The sequence below is a fragment of the Dromiciops gliroides genome, chromosome 4, assembly GCF_019393635.1.
Source record: "Dromiciops gliroides isolate mDroGli1 chromosome 4, mDroGli1.pri, whole genome shotgun sequence".
NCBI lineage: Eukaryota > Metazoa > Chordata > Mammalia > Microbiotheria > Microbiotheriidae > Dromiciops > Dromiciops gliroides.
Window position 1 is genome coordinate 134,792,924 of NC_057864.1, and position 13,338 is coordinate 134,806,261.

At 33.2% G+C, this 13,338-nt stretch overlaps 1 protein-coding gene across 4 annotated transcripts in view; it reads left to right on the forward strand.

Annotated features, from left to right (window-relative positions):
- The window catches only part of AKT3 (AKT serine/threonine kinase 3), a 388,701-nt gene that overhangs the window by 236,221 nt on the left and 139,142 nt on the right, over positions 1-13,338 (forward strand). For 3 of the 4 annotated variants that reach the window (XM_044002303.1, XM_044002302.1, XM_044002305.1), the window contains 2 exons: positions 9,052-9,163; positions 12,613-12,757. In XM_044002303.1, coding sequence (XP_043858238.1) covers positions 9,052-9,163; positions 12,613-12,757 — 257 coding nt within the window. Of the gene's footprint in view, positions 1-6,360; positions 6,492-9,051; positions 9,164-12,612; positions 12,758-13,338 lie in introns of all 4 variants that reach the window. The other variant, XM_044002304.1, reaches the window with a different exon arrangement.

Below are 13,338 nucleotides of genomic sequence, written 5' to 3' on the forward strand. Positions count from 1 at the left end.
AGTAATTTCCCTTTGCTTTCTTTGTTCCCCAATATAACCCCTACTATTTCTGTTTTGTCCTAAGACTGTCATAATTAAGGAAGTCTACCACTAAGGCTTCTGTCTTATTTACCTTTCTCTTTGACACTTACAGATATTATGATTCTCAGAAGAAATCTGTTTATTATCCCAGTGCGAACAAACAGCATGTGAGCAATTCATTTTCAAATAGAGCCTTTTCATTTGAAAAAATATATTTCTTTTGACTCCTGTTTTTCCATTTTAAAATGTCTAATCAATTCAGGCCTTTTCATCAGGAATACTTGAAAATCCTTTAGTCCATTAAAGTTCATTTTTTTTTTATATTTAGGATTATACTTGGTATAGACAGATGGGTTATTGTTACATTAAAGCCTTTATATTTTGCTTTTTAGAATATTATATTCCAACCTTTTCTCTCTTTTGTTGTGCTGGGTGACAAGTCTTATGTGATTTCTTCAACTATGGTATTCAAGCTTTATTATTATCATTTTTTGGTCATGATTTTCAGGGAGGCTGATTACTTTCTCACCTTTATCTGTTTCTCAGATCAATTGTTTTAGCTATTATATTTCATATATTTTCTTCTGTTTTCTTTTTTAATCTTTTAATTTTGTTTTTAACATACCTTGTTTTATTAAATCATTGTTTTATATTTAGCCTGTTCTAATTTTCAGGGCATTCAGTTCTTGGGTAAGATTTACTACTGTTTGTAATATGTCTATTATCTTTACCATTCTTTCTTCCTTAACAGCTGGATTTTATATTTCTTGTTTCATTTTTCCAGGTAGAATTTAGTTATAGTTTATGTACCACTCAAATTTGACACATGACATACTTGTAGGCATTATTTGATATGTCTTTCCTTCTCAAAGTTGTAATCTCTTTGAAGGCAGATAACATTGCTTAGATTTTCCTCACAGTACCTTGCATTTTGTAGGCATTTAGTATTTGTTGAAATAATCATTCTCTGTGCTGATATTATTAAATTTTGACTCTACATACTGTATTTTTTTGTATACTAAGAAAAGTAAAATGGTTTTAATTCTGTTTCAAATAATGTCTAAGGATATAATTTTATATATTAGTTTTCTTTTTGTTTAATATATAATTGTTATTATTGAACTCATAATAGTTCCTTGTCAACATAGTACTGTAATTTGTGTTAAAGTGGTAATAAATTTCTACTTGTAGCATAATGAATTGTACCTTTATTTTGGCCTTTTATTTCATTCTCCATGTTGTTTGATTAAAAAGAATAAAATTGGAACTTAAATGGTTAAAAATGTTGAATTAAAACCTTAAACTTTTTAATAAAATCAGAACAGATGATCTCTAATTTTTTTAAATTTTTTTTTGGAACTGGCAGGTTTCAGGCCCTCTAATTGGCTTCCCAGCTTTACAGAGTAATTACAGCTTCGAGCAAACTTTGTCATCTGTGGTTCAGAATGGTGTAAAGTAAACAACGTTTTGAAATACAGCTTGTAGTTTGAGTTGCTCAGGAGAGTTTGACTAGCATAACTATCTAATTTAAGTATGAACAGTAGCTCACTTGAAATTTAATAAAAAGTATTAAGCTATGTTATATGATAAATAATCTTAACTAATATTTTTACAATGGCCATTGCTTATTTAGGTATATTGAATTATTTTTCCAAATATACATATTTTGTCCATACATTTGCAAAATTCTTTCCTAATTATTTTTCCTCAAGGTTTTAATATTATATTTGTCTGAAGGTGATTGTGACCCCAGTGAAAGAAAAAATATTGTTAAAATTCAAGTAATATGCTAGAATTGTCTTGTCTTAAATAGTCTTAAAACTAACTGTTCTTTTTAAATTTTTCTGTAGCTTGCTTTTGGGCATATATGTGATTCCTAGTTGTGGAGGACTGACATAAAAGAACGCAATATTGTTGAGTTCATCTATTTCCTGGCACACTCAGTTTTTGAACTATAATTTAGAGTTCCAACTGTTTTTTTTTCTCTTTTGAATTTTAAACAACGTTCTTCAAAACAGTATTGTAGCACTTCACTTTCATTGATTCATTTAGCTTGGGAATGGCAACTAAAGTGGTAGCCTTGGGCTGAACTCTTGGCACTCTTATAAATTCTGGCAATTAATGCCTGCTGAGTATTAAAAGTGCTGTATTTTAAATAGTATTTTAGCATGGTAACTTTTAGAAGTCAAATGTGTAGCATTAACCTTCATTTAATTGTGTGCTTAAATTTTTCTTGTTTCTGTTTTAATTTCATATAATTATTTTAGTAAAGTAATTTTGTAAGCTTTGGCTTTTAAAAAATTGTGCATATTCTACTAGGATAAGAAATGTATATAATTTTAGGCCAGTAAGTATGCTTCAAGAGTTGTTATTACTTGTAATAATTCCTAGATAGGAAAAAAATCTTGTTCTTGTGTTACATAAGATGGGATATGCAAGTCAGAAAATGTGGATGGGAATTCTATAAACCAGATAGGCAACAAGAGCAAAATCACCAGTTTGCATTTTGTATCAAAACTGAATTGTAGAGCAGATATCAGCGATCTAAGGGCAGCCCTCAAGATGATTCTTGGCATCTGGCTAATGGCAAAATTGAAAGTTAGAAAAACCATTGTTTTTGTCTCCTTTCCAATTCCCCCTTCCTACCTCTTATAGTCTCTCCTGCCCTATCCCGGTTTATCTAGTGCCTTTATACTGTTCTCTGATTGGTCTGAACCCCACATTTGTGGGAGAGGAATCATGTTCCAATGAAGTGAACACTAGATTTGGAATTAAAATACCTGAGTTCATAGCTCATCCCTGTTATTATCTATGACTTTGGACAACGCGCCCAACCTCAATTTCCTCATCATTAAAATGAGAGAGTTGGAGCATATTGATTCCTAAGGGCCTTTCTAGCTCTAAATCTATGGTCCTACCTGACCTCTGTGCTAAAACTTATTTAGGGGTTCATTAGTTAGGTACTGCTGCTAATCTTGGGATCAATATGCAGGGATAGTTATATGTAGATTTTTTTTACTCTCAAAGTATAGGCTAGTATATGAAAAGTTAGAGAATCAAGAGCATCGGCTCCAGCAACTTTATACAGAATGTGAATAAGTAAGCAGCATGAAAAAGTGGAATTTTATAGAAAGGATGAGAGGAAGAGCCACACATGTTTTGGAACAAGTAACATAAGGGGAAGATATTGACATCTGCCAGCTGGTCAAAGCAGGAGCTATGGCTTCTTTCCCAGCCTTGATTCTGCAGGTGTTATGACCTTTGAGTTTCCAGGAACAATGTCTGGACACTCAAAAAGAGGTCTGGGCTGTCAGTGTCTTCTTCCTCACAGTGGTGGCAAGAAGTCTGAGCCAGAATTTCTTTACCATCACAATCCTTCTCTTATCACAGTGGCAGCAAGAGGCCTGAGCCAGGATTGTCTAGCACCTCAGATGCTTTAAAATTAACATTCTTCCATTCCTTATTTTAAAAACTATTATTAAGTTTATTAAGTGGCCACCATGTATCCAAAATTGTTTTAGGAGATAAGGATGAGAGGTGAGAGAGTAAAATAAAAAATTAGGCTTACATGGTTCCTGCCCACAAGGAAGTTAAAATCTAGGGAGGCATTAATACTTAATAATTGTGACACTTTGGAAATAATGTGTTATTCTATAAATTAGACAGTGATTAAGTTCTGAGCTGGGTATTATCAGTTAATTATAAGTACAATGGGTGATGAGAGAAGGTGAAAAGATAGTCAAAATACTTAGACTAAATTCCATGAGATCAGGGAGCAGTGTTTCAGCTAAACTTTCTATCTCCCTACAATACTAGTTTCAACATATTAGATGTTTAGTAAACATTTATGAAATTGAATTGATAGAGTGTTTAAGGGGAGGGTTGATGAAAGTGGTAGAATTTGAAGTATGTCATAACATTGAAGTATAAGTAAATCATAAGTAAATATGTGATATTTACATATTATTGCACTATTATATATTACACATTCTTCAACTTTTTCAAGAGAAAAAGCAGTTAAAGTCCATTGCTTTTACACACTTATATGAACTGTAAACAGTTTAAACTGATTTTCATGAGTAGTTTGTGTAATAAATGGATTAGTTGTAGAAATTGAATTTTCAGACAGAATGAAATAGGAAAAGTTGAGAATATTATTTATTCAAAGAAGGAAGGGATGCAGCAAGACACTATCTATCATAGGAAACAGTCAAGGAGAAGTTTGATTATGAAGAACTTATTGGGTTTATACAAGAGCTAGAAAATATAGGAAGGGTGAGTGAAAGCAAATAGGAACATAGACCAGATTTCCCTTTTATCAATCCCTCATTAATTCAGATCACTTTATTATTTATATATCTGTTATTTAAAGAAATTATTCAAAAATTAATAATAGTAATAATCATTTATTTATATGTATCTAGTACTTACCTTGTTTTATCTTTGCCACATCGTTATTATAAGTCTGTTAGTATTACTATTTCTATTTATGTGGTAGCTCATTTTTGTTTTCTGTTTTTTCCTCACCTCTAAAGATGGAAAATGAGGCTCCAAAGAAATTATTACTTTCACAAAGTTAAACAGTATGAGGGAGTAGCAGAGCTGAGGTTCAAACCCCAGTTTCCACCATTTGGTGTTCCTTCTACTGTACTGTACTACTATTTTTTGTCTTACTGCAAATGATAATTGCTTGTTCATTTTAAATGATACTTTATCCCAGGTTATAAAGTACTGTATTTGAAAGTGTTGCCTAAACCTATGTTTACTAAAGCAGCATAAAATATGTGAAAATTCAAATACTTCTTCATCCACTTACTGACCTAATTAATTCATTATGTCTTTTTTATTCAACTATAAAAATAATTAATTGACTTGTATATCAAACTACCAAAAATTTATATAAGTGAATAATAGTATGATAGCAACTTTTCCCAGGATTGTTTTTACCTAAATTCCATTGAAAAAAGATGAGAATAATGAGATTAATAACAATAGCTAACATTTATGTAGCTCTTTAAGGTTTGCAAAGCACATTATACACATTATTAGTTTCCATTTATAACTAAATTGGATTTAAATATCTTGGTTTCTAGAAGTAAGATGATATTTCTTTAGTTTAAATATTAATAATAATTATTATTTTTGTTAAATAAAACTTTACATATTTAAATAAAATTGATACTGATCTACAAAGCATTGAAATGTGTTTGTATGTAGATAAAGATATATGTTCTTTAATTTGTTCCTCAACAATGCTTTGGAGTAGGCATTACTATTGTCTCTATTTTACTGATAAGGAAACTGAAGTTGAAAAAGGTTAATTGTTTTGTTCAAGGTCACAGGACTAGTGTCAGAGGCATGATTGGAATGCAGATCTTTTTTTTTTTTTAAATAGTATTTTAATTTTTCCCCAATTTATGACAAGACAATTTTTAGCATTCATTTTTATAAGATTTTGAGCTCCAAATTTCTCTCTCTCCCTTCCCTCTCCTCATCTTAAAGTGGTAGGCAATGGTAGGTTATAATATGTGCAATTATGGTTATATATGTACAATTATGTAGATAGGATTGCTATCCCTGCTTTTTTTTACTTCAGCTGAAGCACAATAGATTCTGTTCAAGTCCCTTTCCTTTTTACTCGGTGTGTGTCAATCTGCTTCAAGTGTGTTTCTTATAGACAACATATTGTAGGACTCTGGTTTTTGACCCACTCTGCTGTTTTTGTTTTATGGGAGAGTTCATCCCATTTACATTCACAGTTATGATTGCTAACTGTATTTCCTTCCATCCTATTTTCCTCCTCCTATTTTCCTCTCTCTCCTTTCACCCTTTCCCTCTTCACCAGTGTTTTGCTTCTGTCTACTGCCTCCCCTCATCTGCCCTTCTATCAGTCTTCCTTTCCCCCCTTACTTACTCTCCTCCCCTTATACTTTCCTGTGGGGTAAGATAGATTTCTGTATTCAACTGATTGTGTATATTATTCCTTCTTTGAGCCAATACTGATGAGAGTAAGGTTCAAGTGATGCCCACCAGCCACTCTCCCATCTTTTTCTCCATTATAATAGGTCTTTAGTGCTTCTTCATGTGAAATAATTTACCCTGTTCTACCTCTTCCTTCTGCATCCAGTGTATTCCTCTTTCTCATACCTTAATTATTTTTCATGTCATTCTCTCAAACTCACCTTATACCCATACCTTCTGTCTATGTATATCCCTTCTAGCTGTACTATTAGTTGGACAATTTTTAAGAATTATGAGTATCATCTTCCTTTGTAGGGATGTAAACAATTTAGTTCTATTGAATACCTTATGTTTTCTTTTCTCTTTTTCCCTTTTTAGGCTTCTCTTGATTCTTGATATTGGAGATCAAATTTTTTGTTCAATTTTGGTCTTCTTATGAAAGCTTGAAATCCTTCTATTTCATTGAATGACCATTTATTCCATTGAAGTATTATGCTTAATTTCACTGGGTAGGTGATGCTTGGTTGTAGACTTAGCTTCTTTGCCTTTTGGAATATCATGTTCCATGAACTCTGGTACTTTAATGTTGCCATTACTTTGATTTATTTGTTCCTTTTAAAATCTTTCATTAAGGCATTTAACAAATATTCCCTGTGTAATTTCTAGATACAAAGCACTATGCCTAGGTCTATATGAAGTACAAATCTATGCAGTCATATGGCTTTTTCTCTCTAAGAGCTGGACTTTAAAAGACATGAGGCTGTTAGGCAGAAAGAGGGCCAGCAAGACAATTCCAGGTTGTGTGGAAAAAGACATAGAATTAAGAAGGGACATGGTATGTTTATGACACAAGAAATAAACCAATTTGACAGGAAAGAAGGACTTTTGTAGGGAATAACAAACTAAAAGCATGCAAGAGTAGTGTTGTGGATAGAATGGCATAGGTACTAGTCTAAGTTGTTTGAACTTCATTGGAAGTGTGGAACTTTTAAAATTTTTGTGCAGGTGATTAAAATCACTTTTTAAGAAGATGAATTTCATGTTGGTTTGCAAAATTGACAGGCAGAAGAGGTCAGATATTTGTGAGTTTCAGGCAAGATTTAAACTAGATAGATGAATTAGGAAATGTTATTGTAGTATTATTCCAGGCATGAAGTGACATTGACTTGACCAAAGGCCTATAACTTTCTTCTTTTTTGGAGGGTAGGGTCCATGAAACTCAAGTTTATATTCTACATAATGCATTTCCTTTTAAGTAAATATTAAATTCCAACATGTAACTTTCAAAACTGTCCTGTTTGTATTTCCTTCTGTCTCCTTTTCTAAATTTTTTAAACAATGCTTCAGTGACTCCTCTCTTTTCTTTTTTTCTTTTTTGGCAACCTTGACTTGAAAGAAAGAAAAACAGAAACAAAACTCTTAGCAAATGTGCATAGACAGTCAAAACCAACTTTTGGATTGGCTGTATCTGATAATTTATGACTCTTAAGTATCTTGAGTTCTCCTCTATAGTTTTCCAAGATATGGTGTGCTGGAGCCAGCTCATACTTGCTTACGAGATGATTTTAAAATTTTAAGCGTGAGCATTCACACCTCAAATCATAAAATATGACAGATCAGGGCTTGCTTTATTTATTGATCTGTTGATTGAATGGATTTAAGAAAGTGATAGAGAAAAGTGCGTTGAACATACAGTTCTTCCCACCCCCTTCTGTCCTTCCTTCCCAGAAAGCCAGTTGTTAAAAATTTACCAGCACATCCTTAGAAGTAAGGGCCTAAAATGAGAGGACAGTTATAATAATGGAGGTTGGCAAATACTTCAAAATATTTCTAGCTACACTTTTTGTGATACCTAAAAATTGGAAACAGTAGGTGTTCATAAATTGGGCAGTGGCTAAATAAATTATGATACCTGAATGTTCTGAAATACAATTGTGCTGTAAGAAATGATGTATGTAATGAATAAAGAGAAGTGTAGAAAGATTTATAGTGATTGATAGTGTTGAAATAAGCAGAGCCAAGACAACTCTATACAAAGGAATAAAAACAATGTAAATTAAGAGTCACTACATGCCCCCAAATCAAAAGTAAATGTAACATCATTATCAAGATAAATCAGGACTGGAATGAAGAGAGATGAGAAGACATTCCCCAGCTTATCTACCCCCTTGTGGACTGGAGAGCTCCACAGGTGTTACATATTGCACATAGTTTCAGATTTTTTCAATGGATCAGTCATTGGGCTGAGTTCCTCTTTCCTCTTTAAAAGACTACTATTTGTCATATGGGATGGCTTTCTGGGAGGGATATTTGCAATAACTATGGCAAGGCAAGAAACAGAAAATATCAAGACATTTTTTAAATGAAGATTGATTTGTAACCATAATTATCATGTTTGATATATAGTGTTTTGATTTCTAACATATTCATTCAGCAGACATTTATTGAGTACTTATCATGTGCAAAATTTTGTGTTAAGCATATATATAAAACAGTTGTTGCCCTGAAGAAAATGATTAGTCAGGGAGATGTGATATGTATAGGAATAAGTACAAGTATGAGATAAGGACCATGAAAAGAATATAAATCAACCACTTTATGAATTAGAATGGGGTTGGGTGATCAAGAAAGGCTTCTTAAAGGAGTTGATATTTTAGCTTGTCATTTATGGTGAAGAAAATTTTTAAGACCCTTGATGAGGAGGAATGAGAGAAGGGTGGATGGGTGGGAAGGAATGGCATAAGTAAAGTATGGAGGTGTGTTCAGATAATTTTGCATAGTCAAGTTTGGCCAAAAAGAATATGACAATGACATAGTAGGAGATCCCAGTGGTACAATATTTTAGGTTCAGATTGTAGGAGGTTTTGGAAGCTGATGCATTTCACTTTATTTTGTAAGCAAAGCGGGGGGATCAGTAAGAGTTGTCAAAATTTCTATAAGATTTCAGTAGTTTATATACAAAGGTATAAATATATTATCTTCTCCCATATAACATAGATAGATTTAATGTTAAAAAATTTGCTATGTCATTTGAGCAAAAATATTTACAGAAAAATCTTTTATTTCTAGAATGCCAGCTCATGAAAACAGAACGACCAAAGCCAAACACATTTATTATCAGATGCCTCCAGTGGACCACTGTTATAGAACGAACATTTCATGTGGATACTCCTGAGGAAAGGTCACTTGCCTTTTTTTTTTTTTTTTTAGGTTGGGGGGTGGTAATCACTCAATCCACAACTAGAAAATTAGCTTTATACCTATAATATACTTTTGGAGAGTTGAGTTGTCATTTGTCCCTTCGTGTTCTTTTTAAATTATAATAAAGAAGTAGATTGTGTAAACTGCAGAAACAGAACTGGAATTGGAAGCACAAATGCTTAAAAAAAAAAAAGGAAGGACAAATATTTTATCAAAAAACACTATTCTCTTTCCCTTTCAACGTATTTTTCTGACTTGCATTGTCAGATAATATGAATTTATTTGTACATGTTCATGAAAATTATTGTTTTTTTTAAATTTTCTTACCTATTTTAGAATAATTCTATTTCAAGCTGGCCTATATGAATTTCTTCTATAGAATAAAATCATTCTGCAGTTTGTTTCAGACTATTTCACGTTTACTGGGTTCATGAATTTACCAGTAGGTTTTAGCTCATAAGAGAATACAGAACATTTTAGAAATCAGATTTTATCTCAAGTCTCTCCATCTCAGTCTGTTGTTCTCCATTTAGCTACCAAAATGAGGCTCCTCATTATCTCCAGGATCAAATGAACATGTCTTGATTTGGTTTTTATGCCCTTTCACAACCTGTCCTTCAACCCTGTACCTTTCCAGTCTTCTTACACTTTCTTTCCATGAGCTCTATATTCCAGTGGCATTGGCTTTCTTGTTGTTCCTTGCATCAGACATTTTACTCTCCAACCCTGATTTTTCACTGGCTGTCTGCCATGCCTGGAATGTTCTCCCTTCTTATCTCTTGCTCCTGGATTACCTAGCTTCCTTAAATTCACTAATAAATTCTCACCTGCAAGAAAGCTTCCTAGGTCCCCTTTATTGTCAAGATCTTTTCTCTGAAATTGCCTCCAATTTACCCTGTGTATATATTGTAGGCTTAAAGTTTTTGTGTTTTATGTGAGGTTCTTAAGAGCAGGGATTGCTTTTTCTTCTCTCTGTATGGTTAGCACAATGCCTGACACATAGTAAGCACTTAATAAATGCTTGTTAATTGACTAATAACCAAATTACATTCATTTGAGAATTGATTGGCTTCTTCTGTTTTCTTATTTATGATAGCTACAGTAGGTAGAATGCTGGGCCTGAATTCAGGAAGTGTAGGGTAAAAATCTGGCCTCAGACATTTAGTAGCTATGTGATTCTGAGAAAGTTTCTGCCTGCCTCTTTTCCTCATCTACAAAATGGGGATAATAACAGAACTTTCTTCTCAGGGTCGTCATGAAGATTGAAAGAAATAATATTTGTAAATAGTGCTTATCACAGTGCCTGGCACACAGTAGGCAATAAATGTTCATTCCTTTTACCCCATGATCCCCCCTCCAACACACACACACACACACACACACACACACACACACACACACACATGCATGCGTGCACATGTACTCTTTCATGGTTTAAATTCTTAGGCAGAAATTGTTTGGCATTCACTGGTGATTTGAACAGTGATTTCTATAGAGTCCAGTGCACATCATTCAATTACACTGAACCCCCAATAATTAATACCACATTATACTCTTTGTGAGACAAAACCAATATTATTTTATTTCCTTTAGTGGCTATCTTTATCTCTCCTTTATTTTTGCACAGTTAAATCTCAGTTACCTGTTTGTGACCAAGGAGAGAAGTAGCATGAGTAATTTAAACACTGAATAATCACTAAAACATTTATTGTTGACATTTGAGTGTGTTTTTGCAGTTATATTTAGGTTATGAATATATCATATTTGGAGAATTCATTATACTTTTTCAGAATAGTCAAAGCAATATCACAGAAATAGAACTAAACTGGAAAGACATTTATTCCCAATACACTGTCCTTTCCTTTCTGCTTCTTCCATCTATTCCACCCTCCTTGTTGGGAATGGATGGCATTACTATTGAGATTGATCATAAGCACCATCCTAAAGCAAAACAGTGGTGTTTGAAAATTATTACTGAAAAATCTTGGGTTCTTAATTAGAATTTTTAGGAAGCACAGCAAATTCTGAACAGCATGTGTGAAGGAAAGGAATATTCCATTTTTTGTAGACTTCTTAGTTACCTAGATATGCTTAAGAGGGGCAGTGTTCCCTGTTTCTTTGATGTTGAGAGTTTTTAGTTGTTTTTTTGTTGTTGTTGTTGCCTTTTTTTAAAAACATACTGGGCAACTTCCATTGTACCTTTTCCTTTCTTTGGACATGTGTTCACCCTCCTGTCTTTTCCTTTAAACCGTTTTGTGCAAGGACTATAGGATTTGACCATTTAAAATGGAACTTGAGATAAAATTGATAATTTTCCTGCCTGGTCTATATGTTTTAGAGGTTTATTAGAATATCAAATCCTTTTAGTTTAGTCCATATAGTTAATTTTGTTAACTATTAAATTTTGAGATTCATTTGGATTTTGGGTATGTTGTATTCTTAATCATTAGGGATTAATTTAGTTACTTCTCCATTCTGTTTCCCATATTTATTATGCTGGATGAAGGTCTGGCATCTGGACATCTGGATGGCCATCACAGTTTTGTTGAGCTAATAGAATCAATCAACTGTGGTTTGGATGTATTATAGGAAGTAAGTTCAAATGATCTTGATTTCTAGCTCTTAGTCTCCATAGAATTTTCAAAGTAGTGTGACAGGTAAAACTAAATGTGTGTGGTCATCCTACCTGTCCCCTGCATGGGGAAAGCTAACTAGGACAATGGTTTAACAGTTTAGGTATTAAACATTTATTAAAATATATTAGAGGTTAACAAAGAGAGAACAAGTGTCTCTGAAAGAATAGGAAAATCTTAACTACCCTCCAGGAGCGATCAGAGCTACCAACCCTCATGAGGTTCCAACCACCAACTCACAAAACCAACTAACAAAACCAACTACCTCACACACTGCTTCAAGCTGATTGGTTGAGGGTGGTCTCACGCTCACTCAGCAGGGGGCCCCTGATAATAATATTCTCACAGTAGCAAATAGAATTTCAAAAACTTAAATTTGTTTTTAAAAGTGTTCTCTTACAATTCCAGCTGGGCAATATCAAGTAAAGCTCCTGATTTTTTTTTAAGGGCATAATTACACCAAAAATGGAAAATTTGATGCAAAAAGTCATAATATAAAGTCATTACAGATAATTGAGAATAAATGGGACTTCTTTTCATATTTAAATTTTAAAATATTTTCTTCAGTCTTATTTTTTGTCTTCTTTTAACTATTTCCTGCCCTTCCCCACTGCAATACCTTTAACACCAACCTTTACCCTCTAGTGCTAAATTCTTTTAGAATTAGTCTTTTCTTTGAAACAACATATATGTGAATCATCTTAAATTTGTTTTATTAACCTAGTTCTACAACTGGAAACTATTTGTGCCTTTTTCTAATCCTTTATTAACAGGAAGTTTCACTTACTGTTCTTAGGGAAGAATGGACAGAAGCTATCCAGGCAGTAGCTGACAGACTTCAGAGGCAAGAAGAGGAGAGGATGAACTGTAGTCCAACTTCACAAATTGACAATATAGGGGAGGAGGAAATGGATGCTTCAACAACTCATCATAAAAGAAAGGTAGGAAAATACAATGATGACTTGTTAGCTTCTCAACACATCCTAATTTGCCTAGAAGAAATATGCTAAAAAGTGCTATTTGTAAAAAGGTGTAAGTCAGTTACCATATGATATGCAAACATATGGGGTGGTTCTATTCAGGTGAGGCTAAACTCATGTTGTTTAAAAACAAATTGATTGCAATATCACTTTGTTTCTGTGGTTCTGCACTTTTAGCACTGAATGCTGATGTGGTTTATTGTTAAGGAGTTGTGACTGATATGCCAAGAAGCAAAAGGATATTGTTGAGTACTGTACCACTTTATACATTTGAATTTTTCTCCTTGTTGTTTTTAATACTGTTTTAGAAACTTGGAAATAAATGTCTTTCCCTAATGACTTGGTCCTTTTCCATTTGGCATTCTATGTTCTTCAGAAAGCAGAAACAGAATTGGTTCTGGTTTACTTCCTTGTTGGTGCCCTAGCATCTCTGATGTTAGCAGGAAAGTGAGCAGTCTGGGAAATAGAGCTTTTTTTTAATTTTCTTGGAAAGCTGTTTCCCCTGAGCCAATGTGGAAAACACAAAGGATTTTTTCCCTTGT